The sequence below is a fragment of the Amblyomma mixtum genome, chromosome 7, assembly GCF_055824585.1.
Source record: "Amblyomma mixtum isolate Tamu chromosome 7, ASM5582458v1, whole genome shotgun sequence".
Lineage (NCBI taxonomy): Eukaryota > Metazoa > Arthropoda > Arachnida > Ixodida > Ixodidae > Amblyomma > Amblyomma mixtum.
The window spans coordinates 1,917,475-1,941,356 of NC_143018.1; the positions used below are offsets into that span (position 1 = coordinate 1,917,475).

Sequence of the window (23,882 nt, forward strand, 5' to 3'; positions counted from 1 at the left end):
CAGCATTTAAGGTTACCTTACGGTATTTTTAACGCTCTTCTACACTGACTCGGCAACGCCTGCATGACTACTGACGTTTCGATTTAGTCAAGTGCGTTCTCGTTTTCTATCAAAGCTCTATCACTAGAATAATAGTGTGAATATGGTCTGTCCTCGAGTATTCTCTACGAAAGCCTGCCTGATCGATTGGCTGATAGCGTTGATTGAAGTCTAAGATTATCTCAATTATCGCTCACCTGGAAACTAATCACATTCCAAATCCCATTCCTGACAAGAGACCCATACAGGCGAACTCAAAATCGTTAAATGCCTTGGCGCCAGCGTTGCACTGCGAGCAAGAAATTACGACCATGACTGGCATGTGGAGCCCAGAGAGCAACCTAGGAGGCAGGTGGGCCACCCAGCTCACGTGCCCTTGTTTAGTCGTAACCTGCCCACCGGATAGCGAGAAAACTGCCACCGCAGGGCACAGGCGCATCGCTTAACCCCTGCACCACTGTGCCAGCAGGGGTATGAGAACTCCCAGGGATCTATGAATGTGAAGTAAAGAATGATATTGGATATATGATTAGTAGTACCCCTGCTACTAAGGCATAGACGAGAGTTTTCTATCCATCCCGCCCGTCGTTGCATAGTTGCCGAAATTTTAAGTCAACACCCTCGGGGACACCGAAACACAAATTATGGCACACGGAAGAAAGCATCAAATGAAAGATAAGCTTTACATTTGGCTGCAGGGTGCACTCTCCGTGTTAACTCTATGGTTTCGGTTTTCATCAGGGCATACGAGGTAAGAGTTTTACTTACTGCTGGAGGCCTGGAAGAAAAAAAAAAGCACAAAAATGTAGAAATAAATTAAACCGCTTATGTGTTTCTGTATATTACAAATGGGCTCCCCTAAGCTCCAAATAAATTGCTGAAGTACTACCACTATATAATTAAAAAAAGTGCAGAAATTCCTTGCTACATTTCAAACCCTTGTTTGCTGCAAGTAGTTATTGAAGTATTCTCCGCTTCAGTTTTCACGGCAACGAGAATTGAGCTGCGAAAACTGATAAATAGGACTTGTTGATCAAAAGTGTGAAATAATTTTATATCGTGTCGCCAAAACTTGCGGGCCCTTCAGGAGGCTACAACTTTGACGACTCGTTGCAATGACGTCCTTCAACGTAGCTTACAGTGCAGGTGAACACCTGCTGTGGTAAAGGGGAAAGCGGTACAAAGCGCGTACGCAGGCAAATACACCAATGGACCGCTCTGCTGCAAACTTGCTATAGCATCTACCACACCTGACTGGTACTCTGCCGTTTCCTGCAATGCTTCTCTTTTCTTGTAATCCACTATTTTACTTGAAACTGTATGTCTCTTAACGTCGCACCTATAGCCTTCTTTGCATGGGCTTTCTGCGCTGTTGACAGGTTGTTTGATATCTGTTTTCTTGCAATTGACCACACAGCAGGTGTTCCTACGTGAAACAAGAACACTACGGTGCTAGTGCGTTCAAAACTATTACAGCAACTTGCCTTGTGAGGACGTCCATCCGCATACATTTCAGCGATGAGAAGCTCACAAGACTTCGGACCACACTCTACAAGCACCAAGACCAGCATTCACTTTATCCTTCCACAAGAGATTGCTACTAGTGCAGCCATTTTGAGAATACTCGGCATGCGAGGAGACGCCGTGAGCTTCAAGTTGCTCCATTTCTTTTTCCAGGAAAGTTAAGAGCACGGAGGACAAGCTACGCGATGGAGAGGAGGGTAGGAAGAGGACACGATTGCAAGTTCTGGTGCGCCGTAGTCGGCGCACCAGATCACCGCGATGAGAGTAAATTGTATTAGGTAGGTAGATGGCATCTGCACCTTTGATAGCTCACGGAGGTCTTAAACCATTAAAAGAGAAAGACTGCAACTTACACCGTCCTTCTTCGTCCCCTGGAAAGTAGTACAGCATGATGTTAATTATTATAAAACGCTTCCATGATTTAAAGTTTGCCCGTTGGCCCAAAGATGCAAAGATCAACACAAGTTTAAGGACAGTGTAAAGAAGGAGGAACTAGGTGATTCTGAAATTTGCTCAAGTCCACAGAAAAATAAACTAACATTGAGTTTATGGAGACTTATTACCCAGGACAAAGATGCGGATGCCTTCATGTGAGATGCCACAAGAAACATTTCCTCGGCTTTTTTCTGAAATTCCCGATGATCTTGTGCGATTTTACTAGACAAGTGCTTGCCGCTGGGAAGGAACTGGATCTGCCACTGATTAGAGCCCATTAGTTTTCCTCCGTTAACATATCACACTGAATATTATTCTGCTTCTGGCTTTAAAATCGCTCCGCGCAATACGAGGGAGAACAATATCGCAATAATGATTTTAATCTGCGTATGAGTTGCATTTGGGGGCCAGCACGTTTCTATCAGCAGCCATTCAGCGGCAACCGTTTGCATATTAACAACGCACCGGGTTTCGTACAGCTGCCGATGTGTTTTTCTCTTGTTTCATCTCAGTTGTTATTTCGGATTATTAAAACTTCTATCAGGACATTATTAATTGAGCTGCTCTCCATCGCACACTTTCAAGTTTTTCTGTTCACCTACTTTCTACGGGATCCCATATAATGCAGGCATATTCTAATGTTTGTCGCCCATAGGTTAAATAGGCAGTTAATTTGGCAGGTTGTGAGGCTAGTTTTAATCTTCGACGCCAAAGACCTGGTTTTTTTCCAGGTCGTTGGACCTGGACGTGACTTGTGCGAACAAGTCACGCACGACTAACATCTCACTAACCTCTCACTAACATCTAATTCTCACTAACTAATTGTCACTAACATCTTTATTAATATTGTGAATATGTCCTTAATATAGCCTTATAACAAAACGGGACCTAAAGCTGACCTGTTAGGTGCACCAAAGGTTACGCTTAAAAATTCCAATGTACCCCGATTGATTTCGACAAATTAGGATCTGGCGCTCAGATAAGGTGCTATGACTAATTCCTATTAATAGTATTTTCTTAATTAAATCACTGTGCTGCACTCACTCTAATAAGTTCGAAAGGTCAAGGCATTATTACATCGATTTATTTGTTATCGTTCAGACCCTTCGCGAAGTCATTAACTGTAAAAACCACGAGATTTAAAAAAAATAAAGCCTTCGTTTATTCAGGATGTGTACAGACTGTCTTTGACATGCGCTTCAAGGTTATTTTCAGCTATATGCCGGTTTCCAGTTTTGTGTACTGTGACAACTTCAATAACCTAGCCATTTGGAACCAATTTCTGCTGCAGTGAAATTTTAATTATGTGATCAGATAATAGGTTACCCATTCCTCATACGGGCATAAAAAGGCATTTGGTATGCTGTCCTGCTCAAAAGACTTCTTTAGTTTATGTTTAACACAAGCGATAACACTTCATACGCTATTTGAATACCTGGCATTGTTGAGTATTTTTTTAGACGGTAAATCCGATGACAGTTTTTGTTGCTGTGGCGGTATACAGATACTTATGAGCGGTCGCATTCGCAGAAAAAGCGCTAGTCACCTGACCGCCGATAACAATGATCTAAGAGCTGTTATCCTGCTACGAAAAGTGACGCTACAATCGATACGGATATATTCTAATTAGATGTTCATGTCTCATTGTGATACTTTGTTTCCCCTTTTCTCAACATTTCTTGCAAAATCTATAACAAAGGCGAATAAACTACGATTTCTTGGCACTTTCTTTGTCAGCTATTTCATCGTTTTAAATGGCCGACATTAGTCAAAACCCACTTGTTTGTTTTTTTTGTTTCGTTGAATTGTATTTGCTAACACAGTCAAGACTTATGTCCTTTAACCTGAACCAAATGATATTTACGTCATCGTCTTTGCAACCTTCTAAGGAAAAAGATAAGCGGTTGCTAATACTTTCTATTAACCGCTCTCTTCTAACCTTTCGAATCCGGGCTGTGGGGCTATATGTACGAAAATTAGTTTGTGATCTAACACACCCTTTCCGACATCTGCTTCGTGATTGTCGATCCGCCCGTCTAGGAGCGCCAAGTCAAACATTGTTTAACAGTGCCGACTACACGTGTGTCTTGTCACCACCTATGTCAAGTCAATGTGAAAGGCAATATTCTGATACAAATCGCTTAGGTTTGGTTTGGTTTATTAGGGCTGTTTCCCTCGAGATTTATTTGTAGTATTTCAGTCAATACTGGGTAGATAATCTTAACCAACGTACTGTTCGTCAGGTTCCCGTTTTCTTTCTATTAGCATTTCAATTTGCAGGTAGCAAACTGGTTAATTTCGAGGCCTTCTAGAGCGCTGCTCAAAGATGAGAAGTTTTGCCTAAATTTATGCGGCACAAACACTTTCGTGATCTAGGATACTATGTACAGATGAGAACTGAATGCTTTCTTTTAGATTATTGTGACGCACCCGCCTCAGAATTCCCGCCCGTTACGCACTGTCTTGTAGCCGGGAGATTCTGCTCCACTGACGGTAACTACGTGTAGGCCATGATTAGCTAATAAGTACCTAAATAACCAGTTTTAGCGACTAAGTTCCTAGCGTTCACATTTATCAGCCGAATGGAGGGTAGTTGCTTATCGGCTTCAGTTCATTGCCGATTCCACGCCATCTATATTTAAGTCGCACATTTTGACCACCTCTTTCTTGGCTGAGTTATTCTCAACTATTTGTTTGCTGAACATTGTGCTATGTCTTAGCGTGCCATTTCATTACCCTTCACGACCGCCTTGTCGAATATTCTAGTGAACGTTTGCAATGCCAGACAGAAGTTCACTTGTTAATAATCAATGGTCTCGTAAATACCCCATTTTCATAAACTCCTTCCGAATTTTTTACATTTAGGAAGCTAGGCGCATTGTGCGTCATTGTAAAATCAGATGTGCTAACCGCAAGCTGCCAATTAGTAAGCCCGTTACGAGGAAAATATTAAGCACAATTTGCACACTCTAGCCACGATAAGTAAACTAGATATGTTTTGCAGCCCAATCGGTGAAATCTGTCATACTCCTTGCCTGGAGAACAGTTTAGTTAACGTTTGCCAATCCTCAAACCTTACACATAGCACCCTTCACATCACCGAAGCTTCCATCTCGGACCGAAGGCAATATTTCAACCCCGCCACTGATGACCGCCGAGCCCCGACGAAGGCAAATCCTCTTGTCTTCGCTGGCTAAGGAAAGAGGCTCTCCCTCCAATTCTCGTTCACTTTGTTTTGAGTTGTAATGTTGATCTTCCAGCCCTCTCTACCGCGCATATTAGGTAGCTGATACCTGTGTTTAGCGAATAAAAATGGACTACTTACCACCGTTCTCCGGAACGCTCCTCCATCGAACTGCTATTTAGAAGACATGAAACTTCATTGATAACCGAAACTACGTTCAAAGACGATAACCGAAACTACGTTCAAAGACATTTCACGGATTCTGTGACCCACTAATATTAAACTTCAGTATAAATTTACAAACGATCAGAAATATTTCACCGATTCTGTGAGCCAGCGATATTAAACTTCAATACAAATTTATAAGGTCAGTGACACGGGCAGTTCACCTTCCCGGATCAAGAATGCCGCCGGCGATGCTCGAACAGCCATTGACGTCTGACCTATGCTGCTCGAATGTGCTCTGGGGCGTTCCTAGGCAGATCCTCTTTCCTATTGCATTGCGGGAAAGAATTTTGATATCCCCCGTGCGTCCCACGAGCGCGTCCAGATTCACCACAGCGTATGCCTACGGTGTAGACTGGTTGCAAAGCTAAACTTTGGTACCGCCAAGACGCACGTGAAATAGCAGGAAGGAAAGAAATAACGAAACGTCCAGTACCGACGCTTTGAGATCATAACTAGTGCATAGCTGTGCTTGCTCAGTTTGTCTTTTTTCCAAAACATGTGTAGTGATTTCATAGAAAACTCTGTTGGAGAACAATAATGAGAAGTATTAATAAACAACATGATAATGAAAAACGTTCTGCTGCCTTAACGCCCTTATAATTCGGGAATTCAACATACGTGAGACAAAATAGGGATTTTCTTTATGTGCTCAAGCTCGTATCTATTGTTCACTTGAACAAGAGACGAGTGCGGAGAATCCGCACTAAGTGGTTTAAAGGTTCAGAGGCACTCAGTAATAACCGCATGATTGAGCCTCTAGAACATCTGTCTTATTTTAGCAAGGGTACAGAACGTTCACTGATGGCCATAAGTGGCTTTAACACGGTTAGCATCAAGTATTTTGTCGCGAAAAGCCGTTGGTATGACAATCAGATCAGTTGCAACTAGGGCTCCAGTAGAGAGCGCTTCTTTTCATACAGAACAGAGTGACAAAAACGCCTAGGCATGGCAGCTTAACACTCTGCTACGTGGCTGCAGGTTACCCTAATGGCTAGCAATGATGCCCCTAGCAAGCCGCAATTGTCGTACATATACAAGTGGAAGAGACAGCGTTTGAACGTCCTATTACAGACAACATTGAGGTCGAGCTCCTGGACGCGAAGTCTCCAGCATGTCAGGCATCGACGTTCCGCCTTTTGATACTTCACAGGCCAACTTGTTCCCCGCCGGTATGGGGCCGGTGTGGTTTTTTTTCTTAATCTCACTGCAGATTTCAGCGCGGAAGTAATACGCATGAGGAGACGAGAATATGCTGCTCAGCACTGGTATCGAGCAAGATGCAAGCATTCTCCGCATTTAACAAATATTTCAAACACAGCCGCGCTGCGAGCTCTCGTAACCACCAGTGTGAGCCTCCTTGAGTAGTTACTGTCAACTGGGTGCATGACAGTCACGCCACTTCTCAACGCTTACGAAAAAAGGAGGAGAAGAAAAAGCGGCATTAGACGCTGAAAATTGGGCGAAGGCCTTGTGAAGACAGCTGACGAGGCTTTAATACCGTACCATTTCACGTAGCCTAGTTCGGTCACCTCTGCCACCGTGATATAGCTGTGAACATGCACAGTGCTTGGCAATCTTGTAGGACAGTCGTAGAAGCTGTCCCATCCACGTCAGCTAAGCACGCCCAAAAGAGAACGTAGCTATCAACGCGATTCTCCACTCGCGAACTACGCTACTTGATTTCCATTTCCCGGCCCATCATTCAGTGCTGCTGTTTTTCTCCGACTCCGCAATCATGTTCACTGCAGTTTTACGGATCAGAGTGGCGAAAGACCTCGCCTTACTGGAACCAATTTTCATTCCCTTGAGGGCACACTTCACCTTTTATGCAGTTTTGAAGGAGTTGATTCCAAACACCTGTGGGCATCGATAGAGGTTGCCTTTATGGCATTATGACAAATGCCGTCCTCATCAAAAGACGACACTGCCAGTGCTTGTACTTCTGCAGAGCCCAAAGGTGAAAAATATATGCTATTTCTGCTTTTTCTTTAATTCCCGCCTGGTATTCTTGGTGGCTTTACGCTGCGGCTCCGGTTCATAGATGCATGCTTTTCCAAAAGAAGAAAAGCGAAGCATTAATACTGTGTCAGGTAAAATGCCGGAATATTATTCGGGCATGTTTTTTTACCGTCGTGTAAGTGATTAATCTAGAGATAACAGTTCGAATTATCGCCCGTCTATGTATAGTGAGCACCCAAGACTAGTGCCCTACCGCTGACAGGATTTGCATTCACGAAAAGCAGCCCTGTATTCGAATAAGAGTTTTTCCTCAGAAGCCAATACACGTGATAAATCCTGCTGACAATTTTTAGTATTAAAAGTTCTATATATAGAACTTAGAACACTGCTACTCTATTAACAAGAGCGTTCCGGCATTGGCAGGACCCGCTAGACTCACCTCGCGCAGGAGCCGCCGTAGGAATGGCGATAACGGCTCCACCGGCTTGAGCTGCGTGGGGAATCCCGTATATAATTTGTGCCGATGTACCTCGTTAACGGATCGCGCCTCAAGCAACGCGTGTCACACAGATCATGCAATGCCATCGAAACTGACTCCAACGTTTCAGCAAATACACAAGTTGTTTTGTATTCTGTTGGTTTTTTTTTTTTTGAACCATAACATGCTTACACATCTGCGCTTTTGCACTACAGTGCTTCAATGTTTGTAACAGTTAATACAAAACGCTACGTTCTAATAATCTGACACGGGAGTTGTCTTCAATTCCTTCATTCTCGCTTTGATGCAAGTAATTCGGTCGGCAGGTATCAACGCGATTCTCCACATACGAACTACGCTATTGATTTCCATTGTATGTCCTGAACTTTTCTCCAATCCTATTTTTTCTCTGCTGTCATGCCTTTAACAGTCCCTGCTGCCATGCCTTCCGCCGCCCTACCTGAAGCATGACGCCTCGGAAATGCTCTGTCCTACACAGTGACTAGATTTTCGTAATGGATGATAACTTTACCACCGCAAAAGGCGGCAAGTTTCGCTCTCAGGCGAGCTGCAGTTCATGCTTTGTTATCGACAGCTCATCGACTGCCTATCTTTACATCACAATCCACCTAGCAAGCAAGGATCTGTGGAGAAGGGGAATAAAACCGTTTGCTGGCGAGGCCAAATAGCGATTCGATGCTGTCCTGTGGTCACCTCTTCCTGATATAAGCTGTATTTACACGTCGCGAATAGAGCTTCCAAACCTTCAATTAATAGAGGCCGTCCCTCTGTGACCGCGCACTGCTTATGTGTCCAGGCACAAGCAGAGGACATTAGTTTTTCGCCATATTAATATGTTCTCGAGCCTACAACAGTAACTTTATGATAGCAGAATGGTATCCACTTCCTGCAGAAAGAAGAGCTACTTCACTGACTCGGGTATTTTAAGATTTCTATGAGAACCCTGCAAATATATGCCGGCTTAAAATGACAAAAACTCATCTAGTGGCAGGAGGCCACGCATACTTTCTACCAGTGATTGTTATAACAGATGCAGCGATTTTATGAGCACCAAAACGCAATCCACAGGTTTTCCTCTGAAGGTAAATTTGAGAGTAATGTCTCATAAGAAATATATTTAAGCCTGCAAATATATGCCGGCTTAAAATGACAAAAACTCATCTAGTGGCAGGAGGCCACGCATACTTTCTACCAGTGATTGTTATTTCGAAAACTAGAATGATAAACAGATGCAGCGATTTTATGAGCACCAAAACGCAATCCACAGGTTTTCCTGTGAAGGTAGATTTGAGAGTAATGTCTCATAAGAAATATATTTAAGCCTGCAAATATATGCCGGCTTAAAATGACAAAAACTCATCTAGTGGCAGGAGGCCACGCATACTTTCTACCAGTGATTGTTATTTCGTAAACTAGAATGATAAACAGATGCAGCGATTTTATGAGCACCAAAACGCAATCCACAGGTTTTCCTCTGAAGGTAGATTTGAGAGTAATGTCTTATAAGAAATATATTTAAGCCTGCAAATATATGCCGGCTTAAAATGACAAAAACTCATCTAGTGGTAGGAGGCCACGCATACTTTCTACCACTGACTGTTATTTCGAAAACTAGAATGATAAACAGATGCAGCGATTTTATGAGCACCAAAACGCAATCCACAGGTTTTCCTGTGAAGGTAGATTTGAGAGTAATGTCTCATAAGAAATATATTTTCAAACAATATTGAGTAGACGCAAAATTCTCTTTGTAAACATGCAAAGACGCTGGCGATGTTTTCAGCGTTGGCTGCTGGCCTTTAAATGTCCCTCATTTAATAAAAACGAAGCTAACTTACCTGGCCCGTGGAGGCCGCTGGACGGGAGCGCTAACGAAAAGAAAGCATATAATTAGTCGCATTACATCAGCTTTCTCTATAAAACTACATAATATATAGGCATTTCATTACATTTAGTCATAGTGAAAATGCAGGAGTTGCTGAGTGGAAGGCAAATCAAAGCTCCCCGTGACCAACAATCCTGCATGATCACTTCACGTTTCACTTCATCTTAGTTCATCCTGGCTAGCAAAGCTTCGGTCTGTCGGCTGTGATTTCTGAGGTAAGCTCCCATGGCAGCGAGACATGGATACCAACACTCAAATGTGGTCCCAGGGAACCTCAATCGATACAGTTATTCATTAAACGGCGACTCCCTAAATATTAGCCTCTTCATGAAAGACGAAAGACCTCGCCTTACTGCAACCACTTTTCAGAGTTCATCTTTTATGAAGTTTTGAAGAAATTCATTCCATCTTGTTTGAGAATCGATAACCTTGCTTCTGTGAGTTAACACAACTGTCGTCCTTGCTAAAAACCAACACTTAACGTATATAAACAATTATTCACATACACTCCTGGTGCTCGTGCTTCTGCAGAGCACAAAGGTGAAATATATATGCCATTTCTGGTGTTTGTTCCCTTCCCACCTTTTATTCTTGGAGAACTTAAGCACTATTACGATAACCAATTGGCTGATAAACACTGACCAGTTGGCTAATAAACACTGTATCCCAGAGGAAAATCTAAAGTCGCTTTAACGAGGCAATGTAGAATTAAACTTACGTTGCGGCTCCGGTTCCGCGGCGGAAGCTTAGCCAAAACAAGAAAAGAGCAGCATTAATAGAGTCGGGGCAAATGCCGGATTATAACTGTAGCACGTGTTTGTACCTGCGTCTGTATGATGCTTGAATTACGGAGCTCTGCAGAGCCGCTTCTCAGCAATTTTGCCTATGAACCCCATGAGGAAGCCAACACCGCAGCGAAACATCACCGCGCCTACATCGTTGCCACTGTTACAGGCACTTGCATAAATGGTCACTGTGTGGTATTTTCCTGCTCGAAACAAGAATGGGTTCACCTTCAAGAGCAGCAGGCAGAGATGGATCGATACCTAAAAGGTATGCTGTTTCATAATCTGTTGTAACAATATCACAATCAGGCAATGTGTATAAATTCATCGCCTGCATGACCTAGAAACACCTTTAAGGGGACTGAAGAGGCGCAGCCATCAAGAGTGATAATCCCTCAGACAGATAAAAAAGACACCGTTTAACTGCATATGAAAAATGAATGCTTCCCAAATGTTGCGTCTTTTTCGTAATGTAGTTTCACCCATAGAACAGCTCTGAAGGTGCGCAGGCTCTCTCTAGCAAAGAATAATGTGAGGGTAGAACACTGCAAGAGCATAAGCGTAAAATGGTCATAGGAGCTTGGTATACAGGCCAGATTTTCGAAGCCTACAATCGGATAACTACAAAAGAACACCTTTAAGACCTGTACCGTAACGGCGACATCGCCTTAACGGGCCAACTTTATAGGTAGAGTCAGATCGCGTGCATTTGTCTTTCCTTGCAGCGCCTGAACTGAAGGCGTTGAATGGCGCTGTGAGAAGGCTTCAGAGCTCTGTGGTGGCACTAAAAACCCAAGGGATGAAGTCTGCGCCCAAAGGCCTTACCTCATCTGTACTTGTGGACCAGGAGCAATCAAACGCTATCCAACTGCCCTCCACTGAGGTAAATAAAATTCTGCCTGCCTGGGGCTGCCCACACGCTTGTGCACAGGAGAGCATTCATAAGCCAGTGAAACATGTCCTACAAAAATTAGGCGTTTAAAAGGAACAGCTAATCCTTACGCACGTCCATCTAATGATTACAGTTGGAATCGCCTACCGTCTCCTTAGTGTGAGCACCTAAGACAAGTGCCCAACCACAGACCCAATTTGCATTCACAAAAAGTAGACAGCCGTGCATTAGAATACAAGATTTTCCTCAGAACACAAAACACATTACAGTTCCTCCTGACATGTTACGGTATTCGAAATTTCTATAACTAAAAACCGCACGGTATAGCAAAATTCATACCAAAATGATATGCGAAATTCGCGGTTAACTGTCTCACCAAGGGCGCGCCAGCATCGGCGGGGCCAGCTGAACTCACCTGCGGCCGGCAATGTCTCTGCCGGGATCTCGGCGCCGCATGGAGCTGCGTGGAGTTTCCCGTATATAACATGTGCCGATGTACCTCGTTAACGGATAGCGCCATAAGCCACGCGTGTCCCACAGTACATGCAGTGTCATCGAAACTGACTGCAAACAATGTCTTTCAGCAAATACGCAGGTTGTTTTGTTTTCTGTCGACCATAAGATGCTTACGCTTCCGGGCTCTAAACACAGGTTAAAGAGTTTTGCACTACAGAGCTTCCAAGTTTTTAACAGTTGCAATTTATTCAAAACGCTACGTTCTAACAACCTGTGACACAGGATGTGTGTCCTATTGCTTCTTTCTCCCTTTGAAGCAATCCATTCCGGCAGCAGGTATCATCTACATGATTCTCCAGATCAAAACTATGCTACAGGCTGGACACTTTTCCCCGTTCCAATTTTCTCTCTGTTGTCCTACGTTTAAGATCGCAGTGGTGGGGAGGACATATCTGGTGTTCCCCTCGCCTTCCGGCGCCCTGCTTGAGGAGGCGAATATAAGCGTTTGCTGGCGCGGCGAAAAATCGCGATTAAATGCGTTCCTGTAGTCAACGCTTCCTCAAATAAGGTGCATTTAAACGCCGCGAATAGAGCCTCCAAACCTGCAACTAATAAAGGCCATCCCTCTGACCGCGCACGGCTGATATGTCCAGCCACAAGCACAAGCAATTAGTGTTTTACCATATTAACGAGCAAACACAGAGGTCATATATTCAGCATTGCCTGTTAGCGTTGAAAGGTGCAAAGTTAAATAAAAACATCGACGACTTACCTAAAGCTCCAATGTCGGCGCTCGCAGGCGCCGCTAACGAAGAGGAAACATCATTAGACCCAGTACACAAGTTTTGATATATAGTAACCTCGTTATATTATGCACGCATTCCAGTATCTCAAGTCAATTCATACAGCTGTTCCAGTGTAGAACGCAAAGCAAAGCTCTCCCTTACCAACAATCCTCTATTTGAAATTTAGGACAAGTGTTTTGTGCATCAGGGCTTTTAACCTTAGTTACCGACGCATTTGCCTTGGGCATTGAGCATCCAGGAGTTAATACACATCAGTGACGTATCTGGGACGTAAGTGCTTGCCATAGTGACCCATCGCGAAGTACATCTGGCCAGCAAAGCTCCAAGCTTTCGTATGTGATTTCGGATGAAACTCTCCTGGCAGTGAGGCGCGCACAACCGCACTCCGCTATGGTGACAGGGAACCTTAACGACTTCGTTATTAGACGAATGAGAAGAAACGCTAAAAATTCATTGATTGTTCACGGGTTTAACGTGAAAAAACGAGTCAGCCTTTGAGGGACGCCGTAGTTAAGAGCTCCGGAAATTTCGATCCCCTAGGGTTCTTTAACGTGCACACAAAATGCACAGGACACAGCCCTCTAGAATTTTCCCCCATTGAAAATCGACCGCTCCAGCCACGATCGAACCGGCGTCTCACGGGTCAGCATCCAACCGCCATAACCACTGAGCCACCACGGCGGGGAAACAAAATCTCTTGTTTAAAGCAAGAACTTCAGCTTATAAGGCACACGTACAATCAGACTAAAATTAATTGAAATTATCAAATATGTTGAGGGGATTTAAGGCTGTCTACAAACATGCACAGTTTTAAGCAATCTTGTAGGACAGTCGTAGAAGCTGTCCCATCCACGTCAGCTTCAAAGCGCGCCCAAGAGAGACAGAATGTAGCTATCAACGCGATTCTCCGCATGCGAACTACGCTACTGATTTCCATTGCCCGCCCCATCATTCAGTGCAGCTGTTTTTCTCCGACTCCGCAACAATTTTCACTGCACAGTATTGCGGATCAGAGTGGCGAAAGACCTCGCCTTACTGGAACCAATTTTCATTCCCTTGAGGGCACACTTCACCTTTTATGCAGTTTTGAAGCAGTTGGTTCCAAACACGTGTGGGCATCGATAGAGGTTGCATTTATGGCATTATGACAAATGCCGTCCTCGTAAAAAGACGACACTGCCGGTGCTTGTACTTCTGCAGATCCCAAAGGTGAAAAATATATGCTATTACTGCTTTTTCTTTGATTCCCGCCTGGTATTTTTGGTGGCTTTACGCAGCGCTCCGGTTCATAGAAGCATGCTTTTCCAGAAGAACAAAAGCGAAGCATTAATACTGTGTCAGGTAAAATGCCGGAATATTATTCGGGCACGTTTTTTACCGTGGTGTAAGTGATTAATCTACAGATAACAGTTCGAATTATCGCCCGTCTATGTATAGTGAGCACCCAAGACTAGTGCCCTACCGCTGACAGGATTTGCATTCACGAAAAGCAGCCCTGTATTCGAATAAAAGTTTTTCCTCAGAAGCCAATACACGTGATAAATCCTGCTGACAATTTTTAGTATTATAAGTTCTATATATAGAACTTAGAACACTGCTACTCTATTAACAAGAGCGTTCCGGCATTGGCAGGACCCGCTAGACTCACCTCGCGCAGGAGCCGCCGTAGGAATGGCGATAACGGCTCCACCGGCTTGAGCTGCGTGGGGAATCCCGTATATAATTTGTGCCGATGTACCTCGTTAACGGATCGCGCCTCAAGCAACGCGTGTCACACAGATCATGCAATGCCATCGAAACTGACTCCAACGTTTCAGCAAATACACAAGTTGTTTTGTATTCTGTTGGTTTTTTTTTTTTTGAACCATAACATGCTTACACATCTGCGCTTTTGCACTACAGTGCTTCAATGTTTGTTACAGTTAATACAAAACGCTACGTTCTAATAATCTGACACGGCAGTTGTCTTCAATTCCTTTATTCTCGCTTTGATGCAAGTAATTCGGTCGGCAGGTATCAACGCGATTCTCCACATACGAACTACGCTATTGATTTCCATTGTATGTCCTGAACTTTTCTCCAATCCTATTTTTTCTCTGCTCGCATGCCTTTAACAGTCCCTGCTGCCATGCCTTCCGCCGCCCTACTTGAAGCATGACGCCTCGGAAATGCTCTGTCCTACACAGTGACTAGATTTTCGTAATGGATGATAACTTTAATACTCATCATACCGCACCGCAAAAGGCGGCAGGTTTCGCTCTCAGGCGAGCTGCAGTTCATGCTTTGTTATCGACAGCTCATCGACTGCCTATCTTTACATCACAATCCACCTAGCAAGCAAGGATCTCTGGAGAAGGGGAATAAAACCGTTTGCTGGCGAGGCAAAATAGCGATTCGATGCTGTCCTGTGGTCACCTCTTCCTGAAATAAGCTGTATTTACACGTCGCGAATAGAGCCTCCAAACCTTCAATTAATAGAGGCCGTCCCTCTGTGACCGCGCACGGCTTATGTGTCCAGGCACAAGCAGAGGACATTGGTGTTTCGCCATATTAATATGTTCTCGAGCCTAGAACAGTAATTTTATGATAGCAGAATGGTATCCACTTCCTGCAGAAAGAAGAGATTTTATGAGCACCAAAACGCAATCCACAGGTTTTCCTGTGAAGGTAGATTTGAGAGTAATGTCTCATAAGAAATATATTTTCGAACAACATTGAGTAGACGCAAAATTCTCTTTGTAAACATGCAAAGACGCTGGCGATGTTTTCAGCGTTGGTTGCTGGCCTTTAAATGTCCCTCATTTAATAAAAACGAAGCTAACTTACCTGGCCCGTGGAGGCCGCTGGACGGGAGCGCTAACGAAAAGAAAGCATATAATTAGTCGCATTACATCAGCTTTCTCTATTTATAACACTACATAATATATAGGCATTTCATTACATTTAGTCATAGTGAATATGCAGGAGTTGCTGTGTGCAAGGCAAATCAAAGCTCCCCGTGACCAACAATCCTGCATGATCACTTCACGTTTCACTTCACCTTAGTTCATTCTGGCTAGCAAACCTTCGGTCTGTCGGCTGTGATTTCTGAGGTAAGCTCCCATGGCAGCGAGACATGGATACCAACACTCAAATGTGGTCCCAGGGAACCTCAATCGATACAGTTATTCATTAAACGGCGACTCCCTAAATATTAGCCTCTTCATGAAAGACGAAAGACCTCGCCTTACTGCAACCACTTTTCAGAGTTCATCTTTGATGAAGTTTTGAAGAAATTCATTCCATCTTGTTTGAGAATCGATAACCTTGCTTCTGTGACTTAACACAACTGTCGTCCTTGCTAAAAACCAACACTTAACGTACATAAACAATTATTCACATACACTCCTGGTGCTCGTGCTTCTGCAGAGCACAAAGGTGAAATATATATGCCATTTCTGGTGTTTGTTCCCTTCCCACCTTTTATTCTTGGAGAACTTAAGAACTATTACGATTACCAATTGGCTGATAAACACTGACCAGTTGGCTAATAAACACTGTATCCCAGAGGAAAATCTAAAGTCGCTTTAACGAGGCAATGTAGAATTAAACTTACGTTGCGGCTCCGGTTCCGCGGCGGAAGCTTAGCCAAAACAAGAAAAGAGCAGCATTAATAGAGTCGGGGCAAATGCCGGATTATAACTGTAGCACGTGTTTGTACCTGCGTCTGTATGATGCTTGAATTACGGAGCTCTGCAGAGCCGCTTCTCAGCAATTTTGCCTATGAACCCCATGAGGAAGCCAACACCGCAGCGAAACATCACCGCGCCTACATCGTTGCCACTTTTACAGGCACTTGCATAAATGGTCACTGTGTGGTATTTTCCTGTTCGAAACAAGAACGGGTTCACCTTCAAGAGCAGCAGGCAGAGATGGATCGATACCTAAAAGGTATGCTGTTTCATAATCTGTTGTAACAATATCACAATCAGGCAATGTGTATAAATTCATCGCCTGCATGACCTAGAAACACCTTTAAGGGGACTGAAGAGGCGCAGCCATCAAGAGTGATAATCCCTCAGACAGATAAAAAAGACACCGTTTAACTGCATATGAAAAATGAATGCTTCCCAAATGTTGCGTCTTTTTCGTAATGTAGTTTCACCCATAGAACAGCTCTGATGGTGCGCAGGCTCTCTCTAGCAAAGAATAATGTGAGGGTAGAACACTGCAAGAGCATAAGCGTAAAATGGTCATAGGTGCTTGGTATACAGGCCAGATTTTCGAAGCCTACAATCGGATAACTACAAAAGAACACCTTTAAGACCTGTACCGTAACGGCGAAACTTAAATGGTGGCGACATCGCCTTAAAGGGCCAACTTTATAGGTAGAGTCAGATCGCGTGCATTTGTCTTTCCTTGCAGCGCCTGAACTGAAGGCGTTGAATGGCGCTGTGAGAAGGCTTCAGAGCTCTGTGGTGGCACTAAAGACCCAAGGGATGAAGTCTGCGCCCAAAGGCCTTACCTCATCTGTACTTGTGGACCAGGAGCAATCAAACGCTATCCAACTGCCCTCCACTGAGGTAAATAAAATTCTGCCTGCCTGGGGCTGCCCACACGCTTGTGCACAGGAGAGCATTCATAAGCCAGTGAAACATGTCCTACAAAAATTAGGCGTTCAAAAGGAACAGCTAATCCTTACGCGCGTCCATCTAATGATTACAGTTGGAATCGCCTACCGTCTCCTTAGTGTGAGCACTTAAGACAAGTGCCCAACCACAGACACAATTTGCATTCACAAAACGTAGACAGCCGTGCATTAGAATACAAGATTTTCCTCAGAACACAAAACACATTACAGTTCCTCCTGACATGTTACGGTATTCGAAATTTCTATAACTAAAAACCGCACCGTATAGCAAAATTCATACCAAAATGATATGCGAAATTCGCGGTTAACTGTCTCACCAAGGGCGCGCCAGCATCGGCGGGGCCAGCTGAACTCACCTGCGGCCGGCAATGTCTCTGCCGGGATCTCGGCGCCGCATGGAGCTGCGTGGAGTTTCCCGTATATAACATGTGCCGATGTACCTCGTTAACGGATAGCGCCATAAGCCACGCGTGTCCCACAGTACATGCAGTGTCATCGAAACTGACTGCAAACAATGTCTTTCAGCAAATACGCAGGTTTTGTTTTCTGTCGACCATAAGATGCTTACGCTTCCGGGCTCTAAACACAGGTTAAAGAGTTTTGCACTACAGAGCTTCCAAGTTTTTAACAGTTGCAATTTATTCAAAACGCTACGTTCTAACAACCTGTGACACAGGATGTGTGTCCTATTGCTTCTTTCTCCCTTTGAAGCAATCCATTCCGGCAGCAGGTATCATCTACATGATTCTCCAGATCAAAACTATGCTACGGGCTGGACACTTTTCCCCGTTCCAATTTTCTCTCTGTTGTCCTACGTTTAATATCGCAGTGGTGGGGAGGACATATCTGGTGTTCCCCTCGCCTTCCGGCGCCCTGCTTGAGGAGGCGAATATAAGCGTTTGCTGGCGCGGCGAAAAATCGCGATTAAATGCGTTCCTGTAGTCAACGCTTCCTCAAATAAGGTGCATTTAAACGCCGCGAATAGAGCCTCCAAACCTGCAACTAATAAAGGCCATCCCTCTGACCGCGCACGGCTGATATGTCCAGCCACAAGCACAAGCAATTAGTGTTTTACCATATTAACGAGCAAACACAGAGGTCATATATTCAGCATTGCCTGTTAGCGTTGAAAGGTGCAAGGTTAAATAAAAACATCGACGACTTACCTAAAGCTCCAATGTCGGCGCTCGCAGGCGCCGCTAACGAAGAGGAAACATAATTAGACCCAGTACACAAGTTTTGATATATAGTAATCTCGTTATATTATGTACGCATTCAAGTATCTCAAGTCAATGAGCATACAGCTGTTCCAGTGTAGAACGCAAAGCAAAGCTCTCCCTTACCAACAATCCTCTATTTGAAATTTAGGACAAGTGTTTTGTGCATCAGGGCTTTTAACCTTAGTTACCGACGCATTTGCCTTGGGCATTGAGCATCCACGAGTTATCAATACACATCAGTGACGTATCTGGGACGTAAGTGTTTGCCATAGTGACCCATCGCGAAGTACATCTGGCCAGCAAAGCTCCAAGCTTTCGTATGTGATTTCGGATGAAACTCTCCTGGCAGTGAGGCGCGCACAACCGCACTCCGCTATGGTGACAGGGAACCTTAACGATTTCATTATTAGACGAATGAGAAGAAACGCTAAAAATTCATTGATTGTTCATGGAAGTTTAACGTGAAAAAACGAGTCAGCCTTTGAGGGACGCCGTAGTTAAGGGCTCCGGAAATTTCGATCCCCTAGGGTTATTTAACGTGCACACAAAATGCACAGGACAAAGCCCTCTAGAATTTTCCCCCATTGAAAATCGACCGCTCCAGCCACGATCGAACCGACGTCTCTCGGGTCAGCATCCAACCGCCATAACCACTGAGCCACCACGGCGGGGAAACAAAATCTCGTTTAATGCAAGAACTTCAGCTTATAAGGCACACGTTGAAATTATCAAATATGTTGAGGGGATTTAAGGCTGTCTACAAACATGCACAGTTTTAAGCAATCTTGTAGGACAGTCGTAGAAGCTGTCCCATCCACGTCAGCTTCAAAGCGCGCCCAAGAGAGACAGAATGTAGCTATCAACGCGATTCTCCGCATGCGAACTACGCTACTGATTTCCATTGCCCGCCCCATCATTCAGTGCAGCTGTTTTTCTCCGACTCCGCAACCATGTTCACTGCAGTTTTGCGGATCAGAGTGGCGAAAGACCTCGCCTTACTGGAACCAATTTTCATTCCCTTGAGGGCACACTTCACCTTTTATGCAGTTTTGAAGGAGTTGGTTCCAAACACGTGTGGGCATCGATAGAGGTTGCCTTTATGGCATTATGACAAATGCCGTCCTCGTAAAAAGACGACACTGCCGGTGCTTGTACTTCTGCAGATCCCAAAGGTGGAAAATATATGCTATTTCTGCTTTTTCTTCGATTCCCGCCTGGTATTTTTGGTGGCTTTACGCAGCGCTCCGGTTCATAGATGCATGCGCATTAATACTGTGTTAGGTAAAATGCCGGAATATTATTCGGGCACGTTTTTTACCGTGGCGTAAGTGATTAATCTACAGATAACAGTTCGAATTATCGACCGTCTATGTAGTGTGAGCACCCAAGACTAGTGCCCTACCGCTGAAAGGATGCCCTGTATTCGAATAAAAGTTTTTCCTCAGAAGCCAATAGACGTGATAAAGCCTGCTGACAATTTACAATTACCAAGAGCGTTCCGGCATCGGCAGGACCCGCTAGACTCACCTGCCACAGGAGCCGCAGCTGGGGTGCCGTTGACGGGCGCACCGTCTTGAGCTGCGTGGGGCATCCCGTATATAATTTGTGCCGATGTACCTCGTTAACGGATCGCGCCTCAAGGAACGCGTGTCAAACAGCTGATGCAATGCCATCGAAACTGACCGCAACGTTTCAGCAAATAGACAAGTTGTTTTGTATTCTGTTCATTTTTTTGGACCATAAGATGCTTACACATCTGCTCTTTTGCAGTACAGCGCTTCAAAGTTTGTAACAGTTCCAATTCATACAAAACGCTACGTTCTAACAATCTGTGACACGGGAGTTGTATGAAATTGCTTCATTCTCGCTTTGATGCAAGTAATTCGGTCGGCAGGTATCAACGCGATTCTCTCCATACGAAATACGCTACTGATTTCCATTTTATGTCCTGAAATTTTCTCCAATCCTATTTTTTCTCTGTTATGCCTTTAACAGTCTCTGCTGCTATGCCTTTAACATCGCTGTGGTGGGGAGGATATATCTTGTTCCTCTCGCCTTCCGCCGCCCTACTTGAAGCATGACGCCTCGAAAATGCTGTGCCCGACACAGTGACCAGATTTCCGTAATGGATGATAACTCCACGTAACTCAACATACCCCACCGCAAAAGGCGGCAAGTTTCGCTCTCAGGCGATCTGCAGTTCATGAATGTCTCATCAGAAATATATTTTCAAACAATATTGAGTACACGCAATATGTAAAGACGCTGGCCATGTTTTCAGCGTTGGCTGCTGGCCTTTAAATGTCCCTCATTTAATAAAAGCGAACCTAACTTACCTGGCACGTGGAGGCCGCTGGACGGGACCGCTAACGAAAAGAAAGCATATAATTAGTCGCATTACATCAGCTTTCTCTATCTATAAAACTACATAATATATAGGCATTTCATTACATTAAGTCATAGTGAAAATGCAGGAGTTGCTGTGTGGAAGGCAAATCAAAGTTCTCCGTGACCAACAACCCTGCACGTTTACGCATCAGCAGTTTGAACTTTAGTTACCAACGCATTTGCCTCGGGCATTCAGCATACATGAAGTCAATAGACGTCAGTGACGTATGTGGGATGTATAGATTCACTTCATCTTAGTACATCCTGGCTAGCAAAGCTTCGGTTTGTCGGCTGTGATTTCTGAGGTAACCGCCACTGGCTGCGAGACATGGATACCAGCACTCAAATGTGGCCCCAGGGAAGCTCTACCGATACAGTTATTCATTAAACGGCGACTCCCTAAATATTAGCCTCTTCATGAAAGACGAAAGACCTCGCCTTACTGGAACCACTTTTCATTCGCTTGAGAGCAGAGTTCATCTTTTATGAAGCTTTGAAGAAGTTCATTCCATCTTGTTTGAGAGTCGATAACCTTGCTTCTGTAAGTTAACACAACTGCCGTTCTTGCTAAAAACCAACACTTATCGTATATAAACAATTATTCACATACACGCCCGGTGCTCGTACTTCTGTAGAGCACAAAGGTGAAAAATAATTGCCATTTCTGGTGTTTGTTTCCTTCCCACCTTTTATTCTGGGAGAACTTAAGCACTATTACGATAACCAATTGGCTTAAAAACCAGTTGGCTAATAAACACTGTATCCCAGAGGAAAATGTAAAGTCGCTTTAACGAGGAAATTTAGAATTTTAGTTTAAACTTACGTTGCGGCTCCGGTTCGGCGGCGGAAGCTTGACGATAAGAAGAAAAGAGCAGCATTAATAGAGTCAGGGCAAATGCCGGATTATAACTGTAGCACGTGTTTGTACCTGCGTCTGTATGATGCTTGAATTACGGAGCTCTGCAGAGCCGCTTCTCAGCAATTTTGCCTATGAACCCCATGAGGAAGCCAACACCGCAGCGAAAAATCACCGCGCCTACATCCTTGCCACTTTTTTAGGCACTTGCATAAATGGTCACTGTGATATTTTACTGCTAGAAACGAGAACGGGTTCACCTTCAAGAGAAGCAGGCAGAGATGGATCGATACCTAAAAGGTATGCTGTTCCATAATCTGTTGTAACAATATCACAATCAAGCGATGTGTATAAATTCATCGCCTGCTTGACCGAGAAACAGCTTTAAGAAGACTAAGAGGCGCAGCCATCAAAAGTAATAATCCCTCAGACAGATAAAAAAGACACCGTTGAAGTGCATATGAAAAATGAATGCTTCCCATATGTTGCGTCTCTTTCGTAATGTAGTTTCACCCGTAGAACAGCTCTGATGATGCGCAGGCTCTCTCTAGCAAAGAATAATGTGAGGGTAGAACACTGAAAGAACATAAGCGTAAAATGGTCATAGGAGCTTGGTATGCAGGCCAGATGCTCGAAGCCTACAATCGGATAACTACAAAACGAACCCCTTCAAGACCTGTACCGTAACGGCGAAACTTAAATGGTCGCGACATTAATGCCTTGAGTCAGATCGCGTGCATTTCTCTTTCCTTGCAGCGCCTGAACTGAAGGCGTTGAATGGCGCTGTGAGAAGGTTTCAGGGCTCTGTGGTGGCACTAAAAACCCAGGGATGAAGTCTGCGACCAAAGGCCTTACCTCATCTGTACTTGTGGACCAGGAGCAATCAAACGCTATCCAACTGCCCTCCACTGAGGTAAATAAAATTCCGCCTGCCTGGGGCTGCCCACACGCTTGTGCACAGGAGAGCATTGATAAGCCAGTAAAATATGTTCTACAAAAATTAGGCGTTTTAAAGCATTTACTAGTTGCTCCAGACACAATTTGCAGTCACAAAAAGCAAACAGCCCTGCATTCGAATACAAGTTTATACTCTGAATAAAAAACACCAGATAGAGCGTGGTGACAAGTTACGGTAGTTCTATATCTAAAAACCGTATCGTATAGCAAAATTCATACCGAAATGATATGCGAAATTCCCGGTTAACTGTCTCACCAAGGGCGCGCCAGCATCGGCGGGGCCCGCTTAACTCACCTGCGGCTGGCCGGATCTCTGGGGGGATCTCTACGCCGCCGGGAGCTGCGTGGAGTTTCCCGTATATAACTTGTGTCGATGTACCTCGTTAACGGATAGCGCCATAACCAACGCCTGTCCCACAGTACATGCAATGTCATCGAAACTGACTGCAACATCTCAGGAAATACGCAGGTTGTTTTGTGTTCTGTTGGTTTTTTTCGGACCATAAGATGCTTACGCTTCCGCGCTCTGAACACTGGTTTGAGAGTGTTTTGCACAACAGAGCTTCACAGTTTTTAACAATTGCAATTTATTCAAAACGCTACGATCTAACAACCTGTGACACAGGATGTGTGTCCTATTGCTTCGTTCTCCCTTTGAAGCAATCCATTCAGGCTGCAGGTATTATCTACATGATTCTCCAGATCAAAACTGCGATACTGGCTGGACTGATGTCCTCAACTTTCCCCAGTTCCAATTTATTCTCTGTTCTCCTACGTTTAACATCGCAGTGGTGGGGAGGATATATCTGGTGTTCCCCTCGCCTTCCGGCGCCCTGCTTGAGGCATGAAATCTCAGAAATGCAGTGTCGTACACAGGGAGTAGATTGCAATAGTGAATGATAATAGTTCTTGTCTACAAACGTGCTGCACGAAACTAGCAGGTAGCAAGTTTCGCTTGTAGGCGAGCTGCAGTTCGTTGTTAGGCAGTCGACGAGCTGTTGACTGCCGATCTAGTCTTCGCAAGCCGCCCAGCAGGCTAGCATGTGTGGGGGAGAAGAATATAAGTGTTTGCTTGAAGCGCGATTCAATGCTTTCCTGTAGTCAACGCTTCCTCAAATAAGGTGCATTTAAAGACCGCG

The 23,882-nt window shown here is 44.4% G+C and overlaps 1 protein-coding gene across 1 annotated transcript in view; it reads right to left on the bottom strand.

The window, feature by feature from the left end:
• LOC149334794 (uncharacterized) overlaps positions 1 to 23,882 on the bottom strand; it is a 147,662-nt gene that overhangs the window by 84,625 nt on the left and 39,155 nt on the right. The window contains exons 17-32 of the mRNA XM_089551404.1: positions 23,039 to 23,083; positions 21,754 to 21,780; positions 20,879 to 20,908; positions 20,070 to 20,120; positions 18,489 to 18,521; positions 17,679 to 17,723; positions 16,288 to 16,314; positions 15,519 to 15,548; positions 14,341 to 14,391; positions 12,659 to 12,691; positions 11,846 to 11,890; positions 10,472 to 10,498; positions 9,707 to 9,736; positions 7,809 to 7,859; positions 5,324 to 5,356; positions 1,917 to 1,934 (exon numbers count right to left, since the gene is read on the bottom strand). Of these exons, the coding sequence (XP_089407530.1) occupies positions 1,917 to 1,934; positions 5,324 to 5,356; positions 7,809 to 7,859; positions 9,707 to 9,736; positions 10,472 to 10,498; positions 11,846 to 11,890; positions 12,659 to 12,691; positions 14,341 to 14,391; positions 15,519 to 15,548; positions 16,288 to 16,314; positions 17,679 to 17,723; positions 18,489 to 18,521; positions 20,070 to 20,120; positions 20,879 to 20,908; positions 21,754 to 21,780; positions 23,039 to 23,083 (576 nt within the window). The remainder of the gene's footprint in view (positions 1 to 1,916; positions 1,935 to 5,323; positions 5,357 to 7,808; positions 7,860 to 9,706; positions 9,737 to 10,471; positions 10,499 to 11,845; positions 11,891 to 12,658; positions 12,692 to 14,340; positions 14,392 to 15,518; positions 15,549 to 16,287; positions 16,315 to 17,678; positions 17,724 to 18,488; positions 18,522 to 20,069; positions 20,121 to 20,878; positions 20,909 to 21,753; positions 21,781 to 23,038; positions 23,084 to 23,882) is intronic.